The following is an 18,883-nucleotide window of genomic DNA, read 5'->3' as shown; positions in this document are numbered from 1 at the left end:
AATAGAAGGGATAAATCAAAAGTCACATGTACATAATCCACAATAAAACAAATTTGAGTTCTTTTGTCACTTTTCTTCCATTTTTCTAACCCTAACCCTTGTCAAACACTTGTTCCCTTCACCTCTTTGCTGCCTCCATGAGACATTTAAATAATAGACTGAGAAGAAATTAAATTACTCTGGTTGAACAGCTCATCAGTCACGTGCATGTTAGCACCATAACCTGTCATTCAAACTTTGTCGGCCACTTTCTTCTGTGTTAGTTTCTTGTTCTCTTGCTGAAATCTTCTATCACAGCCGTGCTTCTCCACTTCCTTAATGAAAAACAGCGATGTGGTTATTTTGTCAGACAACCAATGGCTCTCCTTCCTCCCTTCTTCTGCTTCTGATTGTAAAATAAGTCTTCATGACCTCTTCATGAAAACTTGTCCTCACTGACACTTGATGATCCAATAACCACTGATTCCTACAACTGGGAACAGGAAATAGTTTTAGATAAAATACCAGGATTGCATCTCATGGTTGTTTGAGCTTAGTGAAAGAAATATGACAATCACAGCCACCATGATGATGTTGCACCAAACTGAAACACGTGCACTCTGTGGAAACCTCACCATACATCTGGTTGAGCTGAGTGCACTGAGTTGGCACAGAGCTGCACTTTTAACTCCTGCAAGTTGTATTTTTTGGTTCCATTCTGATTCACAGCTTTAAGTTTAGTGTTAGATGCCAAATCACCTACGCAACTCTTTACTTGATGCTTCTTCTCGTCTTTACAAATGCTTTTTGTGACTGCCAGTGTGGCTGCATTCCAATTTAACCTGAGAGAAAATCTCATTTCATCAAAGTCATGAGCCTCATTCTCCAGCAATATTTAAATTACTGCTCATATCTTCTGTTCGGTCTTAAATAAAAGGAAAACAGGACATTAGCAGGCTCCAGTGGCGCAATCGGTCAGCGCGCGGTACTTATAAGACAGTGTCCTGCAGAGTGATGCCGAGGTTGTGAGTTCGACCCTCACCTGGAGCAGTTTTACATGGGGGATGAGGAAAAAGACTGTGATAACTAATATACTCAGTTCCTGAGACATTATAAACCTGAATCATCAGACGATGACCTCTGCCTCCATGAAGCATCTTATTTGATCTGCGCTTTTCAAGAAAGTGAACTCAATTTAATTTCTTTAAACTTTCTATTATCATATTACACTAATTGCTAACTAACGTAATCAGTGTGGAACATTTGAATCACTTTTTATGACTCCTGCACATATGCTGAAGTCTATTGGAAGACATCTTGATTTTCACGTACCTTAGAAGTCTCAAATGAGCCGCTCATCCTGCAACACCTACGAGGCGTTATTGGTTTGGAGTGCATACCGATACAAAACAGTACATTAGCTGCAAAGCCTGCTGGGATTGTGGTGTTAATCAGCAGCTCGAACAATGGGAGTGCACAGTTTTCTTTCATTAGACTTTAACACCTTGAGCAGGATGTAATAAATTCTCTTGAGCTCCAGTTGTGTAACAGTTCGGTGTGTACTTATTAGACAGTAAAATGCAGCAGGTGAGGCCACAACACATATCACCCATGAATCTATAATAAATCTGTAGTCTATAACAACTCATAGAAACTGATCACAGGTCAGTGTGTCAAATATCCTTACTGGATAACATGTGACTTTGAGTTCACCTTCAAATTTTAGATCAGTGGTTCTTAATTAGTTAATCCAAAGGACTCACACTTTTTGAACCAGAACATTGTGAAGTAATACACAATGCTTTTAGTAGCATGTAACTTTAAACCTTGAAACGTGTGGTTTGGATGCTTCATGCTTTCATGTGCCAACACTTTGTTCCATGTGACACACGGAGGTTTTTGTCCTTTTCTGTCATTATTATGAAAAAACCCACATCACCACAACCCACATTGTTTTCCCATGTTAACAACTGGTCACCTGCTTTCCTTTCACACACACGCATCTGCGACCCAATCAAAGTGGCCCTGTGTCACGACCCACCATTTGAGAACCACCGTATTAGCTCTCTCTCTCTCTGGTCTGGTCTTGCAATTTCTCTGTCATCTAATTTTAATCAAATGTATTAGATGCTGTGCTGAAAACTGTTTGAAAGTTCTGACAGATTTTGTTTCCACAGCTGCTTGAATTACTGACAATTTGTCTGTCAGCAAATCCCACAAATATAACGAGACTGTTGCATGTCAGTTAGTTTGATATAATAAAAGTTGACACATTATTTTGGAGTATGCACTACGCTGCTTACTTGCTTTTTTATGTTTTATGATCATAAACCCTTCGATCTGCCAGTCGTCTGTAGATGTAGCCACTTGTCTACAGGGGTGCGTTCAATAACAACCACTGTGCCAGACATCAGGTCCCTTGTCACTACACGTCTGGCACATGAGGGACTGGAAACCGGAGGTCCCTCACTCAGCTGTGCGACATATGATTGCATGTAATTGGATGTTATTTTACTCCACCTGAGCTCCTCAAGTCATTTTGTGCCGAATGCCTTGGTTTGTAATATAAAATCGAGCACAGAGTAAACAACACATGGTAACGTGGGTAATGTGAGTATTAAAGCTGCAGCACCTGCACCACAGCAAATTAATTATGAAAAATAATGAGTTGCATGAAGATAGAGATGAATTTCAGCCATTTTAGTCATACAAAGGTATATTCGCTGAAGCAATTAATATGGACATTATTTCTCAATCTGTTACAAAGACCGATAACAAAACACTGTGTAGTATCAGTTAAAACAAACATGTTATATTATAAGGAGAGGGTTTTCTCTGAGTTCTTGGTAAATGGCGAGAAGAGATCGGGTCATCTGCCCCGTGGACGTGCCGTCGCCAAACACCCCTGAGATTCGACTTTGCTGGATCTGCGGTAACAGGCGCTGAGAGGAAGAGGAGGGGGACAAAAAAGAAAAGATCACCAAGATAAGTTAGATTTAAGAACAGTAATATTCATTGACAAAAAACTGGTGCATCAATGTGCTCTTATAAAAGTCTTGAGCTGAATGGGTTTAAAAACATGTTACAATGCATTTGCTTCTCCATTCGGTTTATGGGCTAACTGTTCTGTTAATGAATGTAACTGCTTATTAAAAAGGACAGATTGTAAGGTGTTGAGAATAAACCGTTAGTCGCAGCCCATTGTGAACAAAATGAGGAACATGTAGGTCGTACCTCGGTCCGCTGAAGTGCCCGTCTCAAACCTGAGCTCTGGACCCTCTTTGTGGAAGCAGCGCTCTCAGGAGCTCTCTGCAGCAGAGCCTGTGTTCAGGAACAAAGCAGAAGATGAAAGGGAAGAGATTTCAAATAAAACCCTGCGAGCAAGGACATAAAACAGGATTCTAGTTAAGCCTAGTTAAATGTTACAGCTAGAATCATTAAAAAATTGCGTTGTCTGACCGAACGACAAAGAGCTTTTAAATAGCCAAAATAAAATGTCTTTTGCAACAAAAGGTGGTGGAATAAAACGAGCTCTACTGCATTAACAAGTATTTTATACAGTTTTTTCTGTAGAGCACACAAAAAGCTGCAGGGGGTTCATCTCTCAGCTTGAACCCAACTCTTTGATTTTTATTTCCCTGCTTTCAGTTCAGATCACAGCAGAGCACCAACTAATGCAAGCTGTGTGGTCCATGTTTGTTATGGAATCAAGATTATCCAGAAAACGGTGGTGCAGTGGGTGGCATTATATCCTCACAGCAAGAGGGTTCTTGGTTTGAATCCCAGTTTGATCGGGGTCTTTCTCTGAGTTTGCATGTTCTCCAAGTGTCTGCCTGGGTTTTTTCCAGGTACTCTGGCTTTCTCAGATTATGTTTTTCCTCCAGTCTGACCATACAGATTTGTCCATTCTCAATGTGTGTGTGTTTGTGTGTGTACCTGAATCCGGTGCAACACAGCATGGTGCAGTCCACACACTGCTGCAATAGATGAGCTGTCTACCTGAACTTCTATCGTGCTCAGGGACTCCTCCTTCCCCGAGCTCTCCTCCCCTACGTTCACCTGCAGAACAAAGGAGCCACCATGCAACACTTGTCTGTTTTAAACACATGCACAGTACATATATACACAGGGTAAACCTTTATCAATCAGATAAACTTTACCTCTTTAGCACTCAGTTTGACCGTGTCTCCATTTGGACCTCGAGCTTGGACAACAGAGCTGCTCAGTGACGACTTGTCTCCTTGTTGTCCCGTCCTCCCTCCTCCTGGACCTTCAGACAACAGCCAGTCCAGAAGAGCAATGCACAGATTTTGAGGATCTGAAGTTTCCACCAGTGCGTCCCCAAGAAGCTCTGACGACACCCGAATCCTCGCTGAGTACTGCTCAGCCTTCGCTGCACTCTCTCCTCCTCCTCCTCCACCTCGTCCGATACACCGAGTCCGGTGTGAGTTTAGAAAAGCTTGGACGGTATCTGTTGTGTTGTTGCTGGATTGAAATGTGGTGTTTTTGTAGATGGGATGGGTCGTAGGACGGCTCACCTGCAGAGCGTGCAGCCAATCTACCGTAAGTGTGTCCAAGGGCAAACTGATACAACCGCTCTGCAGGTCGGGGAGGTGCGTCATCTCCTCCTCTGCCAGGAGACTCGAGAGAGAGAAGATGAGCGAGCAGGTTAACCTCAAAGGGAAGCATGTGTCGCCTGCAGCTGCGAGGGGTAGCGACACTTCTAATGTTTCTCCTGGATGGAGATCGTGAAATGGGAATGCAAAGTTTGTGGAGGAGCTTTCCCCTCCTGCGCTGGGTGAGTAGGACACAGGAAACACAGTGACGCTCAGTGTCCAGCCCTGCTCCAAAACATAAGGACTGGAATTATCCAGGACACATGTCAGGTTCAGGGAGTCCTTCTGGAGCAACCTGCTCCATCTGGTCATGGCGCGGCATCTAATTTGCTTCTCCTGCATGGGTGGATGTTCGTCACCCTTTGTCCTGGCTGTCAGCAGGAAGCTGACGTTGAGCACCTGATTCAGGTGCCGCAGAATTTGGTTTTTGGATTTGATGTCAGTTTTCAGCGCTGAAACTCTTGAGGAAAGCAAGGAAAACCACATAGATGTCAAGAGAAAACTATAACACATCTGAGGAGCAATTCATTTCATAGTTATATCATAAAATGAATCATGTTACATGTACCTTTCACACACACCCCCGATTGCAGACAGGAGATCCCTGACGCTGCGGCCCCCGTGAGAGGAAGTCTGACTGGACACCCCTACGTCCTCTCGCCCCTCAGGTAAGACAATCCTCTGGAGCTGTCCTCTGACAGACAGCCCCAGCAGCTGAATTCCACCTGGTGCATGAGACACATTTCCAAAGTTAGTCACAGGTCCAACACAGAGGACTAATTTGCCGTGGATGGAAACACAGACAACAATGGGCTCAAGGAACCTTTTAGTTCCTGGACAAAAGATTCCTGGGGCTGAGAGTTCTGGGTACTTTGCCTTGGTAGAGATATGCACTCTACTAGTTTTATTAATTCACACAAGCCTCTGTGAACAATTTTCTGCTTCATAAAACTGACACAGACCCTCGAGATCTCACTTCACAAAAGGTGCGTATCCAGTGTTTAAGTCTCAATTATCAGCTGTCTGTGAGTTCACTTTTAGACTGTGGAGGTGCATTTGTAGAAATCAACACTTCTATGCTCGGCCTGACTCACCTGCCGTGTTGCGTTCAGGTGCAGCCAAGGTCATGACTCCACACACATTCAAACTGGTGGGGCTGTGGAGGGCGGCAGCTGTCTTACTGGATGTCTCCTCATCCCTTTCCTGTCCTTCTCTCCCAGATGATCCCTCTGACAGATCCAGCAGCAACAGGTCTGAACCAGTGCTGTAGTAAAGATGGTGTTCATCCACAGAGCCACACACCACAGGCCCCGGTACACACCCTTCAATAAAACCAGCTGCGCTCCCCGCTCCCTCTGATCCTCCCTTAATAGCCTTCATCAGCACCACTCTCCCTTGTTCCCCCATTGCCACCAAACACTGTGCGTGTCCTGGATCCGTTTCCTTGACAACAGATGCTCCGACAAACACGACTGGCTGCTCGAGGCTATGCAGGACTCGGAGCCGTGATCCTGGGAGACGCAGAGGGAGGAAACACAGGCGTCCATCTGGAAGGCCGCAAAGGATAACTGGTGATTTGGCGAGGGCGACATCAATCCCAAAGAGAAGTTTGAAAAGGACAGGTTCGAGGTGGACATGACTGTCCGATAAGGTGGACGATGGGTCGCCAGAGTGGACACAAGACAGCACAGGCCTCCTTCTCATTCCTGCTCCCTCAGTGTCACCATGTGCACCAGCTGAGACCAGTGGCAGACTGAAGGAACTGAGCAGCTCGTAGCTGCTGGACTGTGCTTGTGTTGGTGTTTTGTACAGACTCAGCAGCCAGGACGTTTCTTTCTGAGAGAGGATCAGGAGCACAGAGCCGACGAGAAGCAGCGAAGACACACCTTCCTCTCCCACAACCAGGGATTCAGAGGAGATCTTCAACTCAGCTGGACGGGAGGAGGCATCAGCCGGGGAGGTTTGAGCCCTGCAGAGGTCAAAGGTCACATCACATGCAAGGCGTTCTACTTAACGGCTAGAAAAACGACTGCGAATGCAGTAAAGTTAGAGAGGTACATACCTGGACAGCAGAAATGGAGGGCTGACACAGTAAACTCCACTGCTGCAGGACACATAGAGGAGCTGTTTGTCATGACTCTCAGACAGATCACTCACAGGAGCAGGGAACTGGAGGACAGCCTGCAACAGAACCACAGCACAGACAAGAGTAATGTATGCATACATACATATGGATATGCATTCACAATAGTATATAATATGGTATGAAGATAAAATGTTATGTAAATGTAGATGAATTTCACAATAAGATGGAACAATATAATGTGTTTACGTTGTACTGATAAGAATTCGAGTACACTCATGTGCAAAGGACATTTTTATGAAAATAATGCTAGTCATGGTGAGTAGTTGTAATAGGAAATAAAGTGCAACATTTATTTTATATTTTGAAAGTTGTAAAAGAGCCAAGAGATGAAAATGAGCTCATTAACTTATTTACAGTATTCTAATTGATTAATGAGCACTGTGCCTATCAAATAAATACATTAAATGATGACTATGATAAAGTGGCTCTATGTGCAGTTGACAAACAGATTTAACTCACAGTGACTTTTCTCTCTTGAGTGTTGAAGACGTAGACTTCCTCGCTGCCTGTGCAGATGAAAACATCTGTCCCCAAACCGAACGTGATCCTCGGTGAGAAAGATGCGTGTATGCAGCCGAACTGTGTCCATGTGTCAACAGCACAGCGTCCGTCCATAACCACAGAAGAAGAGGAGGAGGAGGAGGAGGAAGAGCAGAGTGTAGTGTCGTGTAGTCAGTTAGTTCCTGTGAGCAGGATGAGTGGAGGCTCATTTAAAAGCTGGACTCATATGATCCTGAGACGGTTGTTTACAGAGGAAGTTCCTACCAAGTTCCGCGCGTCAAGTTTTGGACCAATAACAGAAAAGAACTACATTACCCATGAAGCTAGGCGGCGGATGTTGGCTCGGTCCGTAAAATCCCTGCACTCAGGGGAATATAATTGAGAAGATGCTCTGACGTCCGTAAAGTATCATCTAATAAACATGTGGTTGTAGTTTGTTTGTATCTTGTACGGTGGCCGAGAGAGCTCAACGCACTGCAAATGAAGAAAACACCTGCAAATAGACAAAACACGTACAAATTAAGAAAACAACTTCATCAATTTGTGATGTGAAGTTATTGAAGTCTGCTCCTCGTCAGTAGTGATGGAACCTCACAACACATTGGACTACAGTCAGGTTCATAATTTGTTTGGATCCCCTGGAAACATTTCTGGTGCATTTTTCGCAATTTGCAGCGCGTTCCTGTATTTGCATGTGTTGCGACTTTTTTGCACGTGTCGTCAAATTAATGAAGTTGTTTCCTTCATTTTTTACGTTTTTGCATGTATTTTCTTAATTTCAGTACGTGCCCGGTGGAGTACACTAGGTGGCGCACTTCTTCCGAGTTGTCCACCCACCCGCGAAGAAGAGTCATGAGTCGATCCTGGTTTTTCCGCCAATCAGAACAGTCGGAGCGAAGACTTGTGCGAAATTTGAAAAACGGCGACAGTTCGGACTCGCGAAAGAGTAAATATACACAAATCCAACAAAATGGACGCGCTCACGGAAGAGGAGACCAAGATGTATTTCTACGAGAACAGACTGAAAAGCTTCGCGGGCTGGCCCTTCGACGAGGACTGTATGTGCACCCCGCAGAACGTGAGTGGGCGAGCGGCTAACGACGCTAGCTAACACAACAACAGCAGCTCTCAGGCTAGAAAACATACCTATTTCCTCCTGAAATGTAGCGGCTCCAACGGCAGGGCTATCCCGAGCAGATGCTAACCTTATGTTTAACAAATTCACACAGTAGTCACTTAAAGTTGGATGGAGGCTAACCTAGCATAAAGTTTAGCAGGTTGTGTTTAATGTAACATTTAAAGTGTTGTTACTCGTATAGAAGTGTTTGCTGTAGTCTGAGGTCAGCTAAGAAAGAAAGTGCTGTAGCCAGACATTATGTAAAACACAGAGAAATACCTGAAAAGCTAAATATATATGCTGATGTGTGAGGTTTCGTGTTTTTATTGCTGCCAAAACAAAGCTACGTGAAGTAAATATGAAAAGTTATGGTGGGGAAAAAAAGGAAAATAGGCTTGTGGGTGATGTCATACAGTTCTATCACAGTCCTGCCCTACATAGGTTTTCCTCAACTCTAAAATTGTAACAGTTTTTTAAAAGTACTGTCTATTAGACATTTACAAATTGTGATTTGTTCAACCAGTGAAGTGTTAATCCTGTCTTCATCATGATAGACTGTGTTACTTTTATTTTCCACATTGTTGTTTTGTCTGACCAACAATCCGTAAACCCACAGATGCTCAATTTAACATGTTATAGAGCAGAACAGATCGGTGACCCTCATTAAACAGACAGACATCTTGAAAGCTCACCTAACTGTTGTTGTCCTTAGTCTTTAACCTGACATCAATCATGGTCTTTAAACTGTCATAAAACAATGAAAATGGCCTCACAATGATCTAGAACTGAATCTAAAATCTTCAGAGACATCTCAAAACACACAAATATTAATTTGTAACAGGATATAAAACAGGGAAAACTATGTATGTATAACTATCTAGCAACTATGCATGTGTGAAAAGCTGGAACTAGAAGATATTTTGTTTTGGGAAACAGTTGATTATCAAGATATTTGCTGGTTTGTTTTCCGTGGTTAGATTTATAGAACAATCAAGTTGATGATTCATTTTGTGTCTTTGAAACAAGCAGTTACAAAATGCCAGTTTTAAAAAATTGATCACTTGTTTTTCCAGATGGCCAAAGCTGGTTTCATTCACACCCCCTCAGACAACAGCCCAGACATCGCCATGTGTTTCTTCTGCCTCAAAGAGCTGGAGGGCTGGGAGCCAGAGGATGATCCAGAGTAAGATAGTAACCATATTACCAGGCTCATGGGTCACAAAAGCAAATAACACCACATATTTCCTATCAATTTCAGTTTATCTAATTTTCCTAATTAATCTTTATTGAGCAGCTTAAAAACCCACTTACATTAACACATTCTGAGGCAGCGGAATTTAACTTAAAAGTCATCTCTTTCTCATTATCTCCTCTTTGGCTGGCTGACTAAAATCCTCCTGTGTGGGCTTTGTAGTGATAGAAACAAACTCAACAAATAAAGTGAAGTACTCGACAGGGGCAGAATTGTTTCATGGAGAGTAGAAGCTGTTTACTCCCAACAGAACAGTTTAATGATATTATATATAATGTAGTAAAGCACATATCCCCTCCCTCTTTATTTGCTGTGTGACAGTTAACTTGTCTTCACTGTTCCAGTGAAATGTTCCACATGTTGTCATGATTCAATCACATTTCTGTGTTACATGAATCTGTTTGTGGCTCATACAACATTAACCATCTGAACTATTTGTAGCTCTGTAAATAGGTTTAAAGTCATGGTAATTGAAACATCACAGTTTGAATTACTGTGAAATTGTCACAAAATAGTTTGTACTATTATAGTCTTTTCTCTATAGGGAGCAAATTCTTTGGATTACATTAGGACCACAGTCGGCATCTCCAAGTTTACTGAAACATTCTGTCTAAGTGTTTATTGTTTAACACATCTATGTTTCCAGTGCGGCCATTCTCATGTCTGTTTTACATGGTAAGATATACATTCATGGCTCATGGTCCATGAATGTAAATATTTGTTTCCTCCTAAAGGTTTACACCCTCGTCACTGTTTTGTTTCCAGAAAGGAGCACAAGTCCCATTCACCCTCCTGCCACTTCATTACCCTGAAGAAGAAAGTAGAGGAGCTCACTGTGGAGGAATTCTTCAAACTACAGAAGGAGAGGCACAAATTCATCATTGTAAGTTCTTCCGAGGGCTCCGCCACTTTCAAATTACTGACTTGCATAACACATGTTGAGCAACTGTTTAAGTCACATAGCTAACATATTTTCCTACTCTGTTCTTTTATCTTTTGTTTAGAGGACATGTCAAGTGCCTTAATCGCACAGACAGAGCAAGTAACAGAAAAACAAGACCTTGTCTTTTCCTCTGCCAAAGTTATGTTTTCACCCCTGTCCGTTTGTTTGTTGGTTGTTTTGTTTGTTTGTAAGCAAGAATGCACAAAACAACCAGACAGATTTCCACAAAACTTGTAAGAATGTGGTTTGGGTCAGAGAAGAATCCATTTAGTTTTGGAGACGTGGGCCAGATCCCAAATTTTCTAGGACATTTTTCAATGAGTGTCATTCTAGTTATTTCTGACTCTTTACTTTTCCTCCAATCACAGAACAAATCCTGCAACGAGGCCATCACCAAGTTTGAAGAGGCGGCCAAACTGAGAAGATCAGATATCATCAACACGGCCATGGGAGAGGAGTGACGGACTGGCTCCTGATTTTCCTCACCGAACTGCTTTCCGTGTTTCTTTCGTGTGTTTGTCTCTGTGATATATCTGTCTCTTTCATTGTCTGTTATTCATTAAACCTCTTTTAATTTACCGACGTGTAACATTTTGTGTCTTAAAATATGTATTATGTGAATGCGGAAGATATAAGAATAAGATACATTTAAAGACAATTATCAGTTAATTACCAATTTATTGTTCTGTAGGAAACAAAACTGAACTGTCCAGCAATTGTCTCCTTTTCCAAATTTTTCTACAATCAGAAAGCAATTTGGAAGACATAAATTCTATATTTGCGGATTCTTGGTGTAAGGCTTCTGTCATGAAAAGAAAGATGAACGAAACACGTCCAGAAACCAGCTGACATGCAGTGCAGAGGTGTTGCAGTAAATGTTTTATGATAAATATCACATTATTATTTCTTTAAAGAAGGAATTTTGCTCTCAGACGAAATATTTGTGTTTTATTTGTAACGAATATAAAATTGTGGCAGCTCCACACACAGTAACACTCACAATGAGAGGTCCATATAAAGACTGAAACACATCAGACCGGTGGGAGGAGTTGGCTCCTGTGCGATCTGACATTGTTCCCATGTGTCACTTTATCAGTCTCCCACCATTTGCTGCGTAAACGTGCGGGTCTCCCTCGGATTCAAGTCCCTCCCACGCAGACAGAAGCGGCGGCTGTTCCCATCCCTGTGAGTCTCCGTGCCGTGAACCACTCAGTTAAGAATGAGTAGATCTCCATCCATCCACTCTGTACATCCTCACCTCTGTCTGGAGAGCAAAGCGTGTGGATAACCTCAGCGGTGCTTTTGGCACAGGCGCAGCGCGCTTCTCCACATCCGGCGATGAGCGCGTAAAGAGCGGATCAGTAAGACGCAGCTGCAGTTGACGCCTTCGCCGTTACGCGCCCGGTCAGAATGAGGGTAACCTTTGGCTCTCTGGTGGTCGTAGCAGGCATCTGTGGTCTCCTCAGCTACGCTTTCCTGGCCACTTCCCTCGGAACAGAGTACTGGTACATTATAGGGATGAACCCCATGAACATGAGCGACCTGGAGCACGTGAGCTTCCACTATGGACTGTGGACTATAAACGAAGGTTGGGCTCTAATTTTACATAACTTTATTTAAAAATAACCCAGTCATTGATGGAGTGAAATTGCAAAATTACTTATTTCAATTGTAACATCCAGGTGGGAAGATGGACGAAGACCTTATGGACTCTTTCAAAGCTGACTACTTCAGATACTCTGACACTGAGCTGCTCATGCTGAGTAAGTCTCTGCTCCAGCTTTGATTCAGCTTCATTTGTATAGTTGTTCAATGTTATAGAGAAACCCAACAGTTCCCAAATATCAATACTAGCAGTACTAGTTTATAGTAATAGTAATACTATGAACCCCTAATGATTTAATTTTCAAGACTTAACTCAACAGGTGTGTGTGTGTGTGTGTGTGTGTGTGTGTGTGTGTGTGTGTGTGTGTGTTTTTGCGCGCAGACATGCACAGTGCTATAGTGGTTGTGCTCACCCTCAGCCTGGTCCTCCTGCTGTTCGGAGGTATCTGCGCGCTGGTCAGCTCCCTGGCTCGGAGTCCTGTGCTCCTCACCAGCTCGGCTTCCTACTTCTTCATCTGCAGTAAGTCCAGCTTTCATTCCTTCACTCAGTAGAGTGATCCCCGACATTCCATCCATCCTCAGCCGAAGACCAATATGACAAAAGTCCCCTCTGTTTCACCTGCAGTGTTTGGACTTGTAGGCGATGTCAGTAAGGTGGTTATGAGGTCATTAATGTGCGTGAGAAGGGAAACATTGCAGAGGTTATTTGGTGATAAATACTTCCATTCAACCGATCACTAAGATCAACCTTGTGTACCTATTACTACTGGCAATACTTAAAGGTCATGTTGCAGCTGTAAAACTGTAAAAACTACTGAAGAGGATTCATCAGGAGTGTGTGTTCTATCTCTGTGGTTTACATTGTAACTACAGTCTAGTGTCAGTGGTGCCTGTGCATAGAAAATGACTCTCCCTGCTTTAAAATCTGAATAAGCAGATATTTGTGTGTGTGTGTATTGCTATGGAAACAACTGTGACCAAAACTTCCATCTGCCTGGCGTCTGTATTCATTTCATACTTTCTGTAATTTAACATTGTTTGTATGGGAAACTTGGAGACGACACTTATTAAATCCTCTAAAAAAACAACAACAACAAAACAACTGAACAGACAAAGGACCGACTGTGTGTGTCTTTTAGAAGTCGTGCAGAAATATGAGCATATGGCAACATAACAACATTAAATCATGTCCAGTGCAATAGATGATCTGTTTTGTGTAATATTAGACACAATTTCTTAAATTTAATAAATACTTTTGTTAATATTTAGTTACAATTTATATGGAATCGCTGTTTTTTTACAACATGAGTCTTTAAACAATAACAAGATATTTACTTCCGCCGAGGAGATTATGTTTGCGTCTGTTATTAAGCAGGATTACACACAAACCACTTGATGGATTACCATGAAACTTGATGGAAGGATGTGGTATAGATCAGGAACGAACCCATTACATTTAGGGCCAGATAATTTATGGATTTTGCTGAAAGAAATCAGGCCTGTTTAGTGGACTGATATTCATGAGTGTGAGAAATTTGGTACAGACTTAAATAAATATCAGAATCTACTGAATTTAAATGTGGTGTCATAAGCGTGGGCGGTACTGAGTGACATTCTAGTTTCATATTGTAACAATGGAGCTGCCCCCACAACTAAATGATTAAATCAAAGCCATAATAAATGTGCGCAAAACTACGACTGTAATACTGTATTTTCAAATAGAAGCTTGTTTCTGCGGTTGTTCTTTTTGGCTGCAGTTTAAAAAATTGTTAATTCTCGACAAACACGGATGTTTTCCTCCCACCGCCTCACACAGAAATAATGAAACTTCTCACTATGTTTCATTCCTAAAATGGACGAGTTCCCGTCCCAGCACTTATCACGCTGAGACGTTTACCCCGAGGTGACGTACAGCTGAGCCAACCATTATCCATTAAGACACCGCATACTCAACAGAGCTGACGGAGAATGATGCACTAACAAGATGAAGACAGCAGTGCAGATATTGCTGCTGTCTTGTTATTTACAACCTGATTATCTGACCCAAGTTCACTGTCATAATCAGAACAAGCAGAGCCGTCAGCGTCAGTCGGATTCAATTCGTAATAAACTCACTTTTGAGTTTTCTTTTCTTCTGGTGTGTGTTTTCCATCATGAATCTACTACCACACATCCAACTTGATAATGATCTGACCATCCGACAAATCATGTCAATTTGGGTCATTGGGGAAAATGACTTTACCCCTAACTTCGTCTGCACCATTATGTTAACCTGGGTATTTACAGTTATCAAGTTATCGGTCCGTGGATTAACGCGACGAGCTCTTCCCTCTGGATCTCCACCTTATGACCTTCATAAAGACGAGCTTTGTGACGGATGAACACTTACCTAAAAAGACCCTTTATACGGTCTCCTTAATAAGCAGCACATGGTAAAGTGTTGAATCTAATGATCGCTTGAATTAGATTGGAGTCATCTTGTGAACTTGTTGACCGCCCAACTTTTAGGCTATCCGGGACAGGCCCTGCTTTCTTTTTGCTGTCGCCTTTGTCCTGTTTGTCGTTCAGCCTTTTATAGTCCCTTAAATCATATTACCTGCATCCTCCGTCATGTATTATGAGAATAAACCTCAACACAAACTGGAAATGTCACTTTATAGAGTGTTTACCTCCTCCAAAGCCCAACAGTCCCTTTATCAAACCAGATTTAAATTCACTAGATCCAGATTTTTATTTGCATCTGCACACAGTTGCACACACTCGTAAATATCGGTCTCCTAAATATTTTTTTTCATTAAGATCCATGAATTATTCTCTGAGAAATCAATACAAATGTTGAAAAACGTCTTATCTTACAAAAGAAATTCCTGGATCCGGAACAAAATTGAATGCACTTTTCCCTGACCCATACCAGATCCTTCCACTAAGTTTGTCAGTAATCCATCCAGTAGTTTTTGTGTAATCTTGCGGAGTATAGTCAAAACCTTGTTGAAGGTAATTATGTGCTAACGCCCACATTCAGGGGGTGAGACTGAAGGTGAGATCGGACCTTATTACAACACTTATGTGTTTGAAGAAACAGACACACGTGTATGACTCCACACACACACACACACACACACACACACACACACACACACATCACAGTGACAACATTCATTTTCTGTTCATTTCTTTGTTCTGTATTCGTTGTAATGCTCCAACCATTAAACAGCCCAGTGTGAATTAGCCTGAGCTCCCTGCAGGGTCGTTCCGCTGAGCGCTTCATTTTCAGTGTAACTCACTTTCTGAGATTTCCTCTGAAAGGAGAACAGACGCACATAATGTGAAGTCATTAGTATTGTATCAATGATAGCATGCATTTTTGTTAGGATTATTATTATTATTATTGCTGTTCTTATCTATACTCTAGTGCCTGGAAGTTAAAAGAATAAAATGTGACTAATTACAGTAACAGCACCAGAAGAGAAAGATGTAAAAACTGTTAGTTTAAGTATTATTTGCTTAAGTAGTAGTTTTTGAAGTAGTAATGGTAGTAAATGTAGAATTAGTAGATTTGATTGAAAGCAATTAAATCATGTGTAAAATGTCCATAAACAAGAAAGAGTCTACAGAGACACAAGCAGCTCTAGTAACGTCAATCTGCTCAATATAAATACAGGTTAAAAAAACAATAGAATAAAAATAAAATAGGATAAAATAGGATAAAATAGAGTAAACTGGACTGTATAACAACCAAAGTATATAATATAATGTAATAGCACTTTTAACAATAACAAAAAAGACAGAAATCAGATAAAAACGAAATAAATATATAATACACAACACAATCACACATTGAAATATAATATACACATCATAATCAAAGAGTAAAACCATTCTCTGATTTGTTTGAGAACAGTTAGACCCAAAGATGACTAGTAGCAAGATGGACCATTTGACACTTTGGCAATGATGGCGCTAAATGAAAAGTCAGTGGATCGTGAAAGGTTTTGTGTTCCATGAAAAACTCTATCATATTACCATCCAAATAATGACTAACACATTTCAGTGTAGACCTAAATCGTCCATCTAATTTCCCAAAAAGGCCAGATCACAAACACCAACATTTCCTTCAGTAGTACTTCGTTCAGTATAATGGAGCCGTTTCCATTTTCCCCTCCCTCGGTCGTCTTCTCTCCACAGTCAACTGCATAAAAATGAGACATCAGACGCAGCTTCCTCATCATTCCCCGAACTCACAGCTCCTCGGGGTGTAATCGTAATGAAATGAATATTTTCTCTCTCCCTGGGTAGCCCCTGCACTGCACTTGCATCCCCTTAAAAACCAATAGCGGGCAGATCAAAATTAAAAGGGTTTCCAATGGCAACACTGTGAAACTTGTGAGGACTGTGCGGTTGTGTGTGTCAGTGTGGTCTCTGCTGACTGCGATGTTGTGTATAACGGGACAACACATGCGTCAGTGTTTCCTGTGTCTCACAATATGAGATTTTGGGGAAGCTAATGGCTCCCTGTTATTGCTGTTTTATTGATGAGCTCTCAGTGCACAGCTCCGAGTGGTGTGAATTTCCACTTCGTAAGTGCTGGAGACCAACAGGCAGTTTTCTTGCCTCAAAATGTGTTTATACCTAAAAAAACATTAGATATTTAATGTATGTGGTGCAGTGGTTAACCTCACTGGTTTGAATCCCAGTTTAGCCAGAGTGTTTCTGTTTCTGTCTGTGTGGGTTTTCCGCGCTAAGCGTCACTCTTTACATTCTGAGGAAACAACTGTGATTAAGCTTGTTATTGTATAAAAAACACCAGTTTTAATTGTTCAAGACTTTCAGCAGCATTTCTTGACGTGACAAGACAACGAGTCAATAATCCAGCCTCTGTTATGTCTTGATTTAAAGTTAGGTTATGGTCATTTGTTTCTGAAACACTTGAAATCCTGTCTGGGAAAGAAATGTGGTGTCTGTTGCCCTCGCAGGACTGTGATAAACGATGAAATTAAATAAATGGTCAGTTACCTGTCTGTCACTAACCGATGTGCCTGCTCACACCTCACCACTGCACATGGCCTCCGCTGGAGACACATACAAACCAGAGGTCAGCGAGTGAGTCACGGAGAAGTGGGCTTCTAGAGGTTGTGGGTCAGTGAGCCTATTTGAGGGGGGGTGGGATGTATCAGTTATCAAAGTGTAGCCTTCTCTTGCTAACCTCTCCAGGATTACCAACCCCAGCTTTAAGCCAAAATCATGTTCTCCTTCAAAATATACAAGTTCTTTGTCCCAGAATTCATAAACCCACTGAGTTTGTAAACCCGGCTCTGCTTTGACGCCTCTGCTGTGTCGCTCTCTCTCCAGGTCTGCTGACCCTGTGCGGCGTCAGCCTCTACATCGTCTACTCGTACGAGGCCCTGGCAGAGATAGAGCGGCAGGTGGGAGCCGAGGGCCTGGCCTACATTCACACCTCCTTCGGCTGGTCTCTGGGTATGGCCTGGCTCTCCTACATCCTGGAGCTCCTCACCGGTGCTCTGCTGCTCGTCGCTGCACAGATGGTCAAGGTGCAGCACAGCAGTCCCTCCATGGCCTGACACAGGGGGAGCAACACATTCAGAACGGGCACTGAACTGTACCGAGCTGTCAGAGTATGTTGCTGCCATGTGGTTCTATAGCTGGAAAGTATCGCAGCTATGACAACATACAAAGACTGAATTTAAAATCAGTTGAATTTGTTAAAAGGAGTGTTCTGAGTTGTAAATGTCAATATCCTTAAATCCGCTTCAGACTGTAAACTGACTTTCTGGAGAAGTGAAGTGAGTTTCATCCATCTGGCCCGTGGCTCCCTCTTGTGGTTGGAACTTGTATCTGTCCACAACCACACTGTTATAATATATTCTTTGCCAAACTACACATACAAGCTCTCAATTTAAGATCATTTGCTGTTAGGTTTAAGATATAGAAACATCTGTATTTTCACAGTATTCCCCATTGTCTGTATCTGTATTCCTTCAGATTGATTTGATGTCAGGTGTATTTGTTTTGAATGTTTACAGTGTGAAGGTTAAACCTAAAATGTGTTGTACATATCATCGTGCCTTGTTAGCAGCATGTTTTTTTTCTTTTTGAAAAGAGTATTGACTCCATGTGACAACAACAACTTTAAAAGCTTCAATACAGCAAATTACTTCTTTCTCCAACTTCTCGTTGTTTTAACATATTCCTTCAGTTCTCTGGGTTTGATGCACAACAGTTTGTTTCTGTATCGTAGTGTTTTTTCCTGATAACCAGTTACTTTATGTTTTATGAGATATACTTTGTGCTTCCAGCATGTTCTTACAACATTATGTGTGATTGGGCCTGATCCTCAGTTATCATTTGTTTGTATGGCCCTATTGAGAAGTTTGACTTCATCAGACATTGTAGAAAAATGACCCTTGTATGATAAAAGTGAAGCTGATCCTCCTCGTTGGCTGAATGACATTTTTTATTGTTAAATGTGTTTTTACACTAAAGTGGTGACGTGCTTGTCAACATGGTGCGTGACCTTTGTTGATGTCGTCAGTGACATCGAGGCAGGTTTGTGTCCCAGATCAACAGAAGCCCCTGTTACTACGGTAACAGCCACGGCAGTTTACAATTTAAAATAAATGGAGTAATCTCTGTCTGTCGATTTGCTGAAGAAAACACTCGCTCGCTGTGGTCATCAGCAACACTCACGCCAAGCTTGAAGTCAATC

General features: G+C 42.0%; 3 protein-coding genes and 1 non-coding gene across 4 annotated transcripts; 3 read left to right on the top strand and 1 right to left on the bottom strand.

Moving 5' to 3' along the window:
* Positions 1-935: 935 nt before the first annotated feature.
* trnai-uau lies at positions 936-1,029 on the top strand. The gene is made up of 2 exons: positions 936-973; positions 994-1,029. It is a non-coding gene; the product is annotated as a tRNA-Ile (tRNA).
* A 1,635-nt stretch (positions 1,030-2,664) lies between these two features.
* faap100 (FA core complex associated protein 100) lies at positions 2,665-7,575 on the bottom strand. Its single transcript, XM_047338467.1, has 8 exons — positions 7,201-7,575; positions 6,658-6,776; positions 5,690-6,564; positions 5,164-5,320; positions 4,140-5,055; positions 3,916-4,038; positions 3,214-3,300; positions 2,665-2,921 (listed from the first exon to the last, which is right to left on the bottom strand). The coding sequence occupies exons 1-8, from the start codon at positions 7,354-7,356 to the stop codon at positions 2,790-2,792; spliced, it is 2,565 nt and encodes an 854-aa protein (XP_047194423.1). The 5' UTR covers positions 7,357-7,575; the 3' UTR covers positions 2,665-2,789.
* Positions 7,576-8,083: 508 nt separating this feature from the next.
* Positions 8,084-11,132, top strand: birc5a (baculoviral IAP repeat containing 5a). Its single transcript, XM_035146718.2, has 4 exons — positions 8,084-8,320; positions 9,433-9,542; positions 10,377-10,494; positions 10,923-11,132. The coding sequence occupies exons 1-4, from the start codon at positions 8,213-8,215 to the stop codon at positions 11,013-11,015; spliced, it is 429 nt and encodes a 142-aa protein (XP_035002609.1). The 5' UTR covers positions 8,084-8,212; the 3' UTR covers positions 11,016-11,132.
* A 726-nt stretch (positions 11,133-11,858) lies between these two features.
* tmem235b (transmembrane protein 235b) lies at positions 11,859-18,396 on the top strand. Its single transcript, XM_035146153.2, has 4 exons — positions 11,859-12,142; positions 12,237-12,317; positions 12,542-12,679; positions 17,509-18,396. Exons 1-4 carry the CDS (start codon positions 11,965-11,967, stop codon positions 17,736-17,738), a joined length of 627 nt encoding a protein of 208 aa, XP_035002044.1. The 5' UTR covers positions 11,859-11,964; the 3' UTR covers positions 17,739-18,396.
* The last annotated feature ends 487 nt before the right edge of the window (positions 18,397-18,883 follow it).

The sequence above is a fragment of the Hippoglossus stenolepis genome, chromosome 21 (genome assembly GCF_022539355.2).
Source record: "Hippoglossus stenolepis isolate QCI-W04-F060 chromosome 21, HSTE1.2, whole genome shotgun sequence".
NCBI classification, from domain to species: domain Eukaryota; kingdom Metazoa; phylum Chordata; class Actinopteri; order Pleuronectiformes; family Pleuronectidae; genus Hippoglossus; species Hippoglossus stenolepis.
Note: the sequence above shows the minus strand (reverse complement) of the source record. Positions and strands in the feature narration are given on the sequence as shown.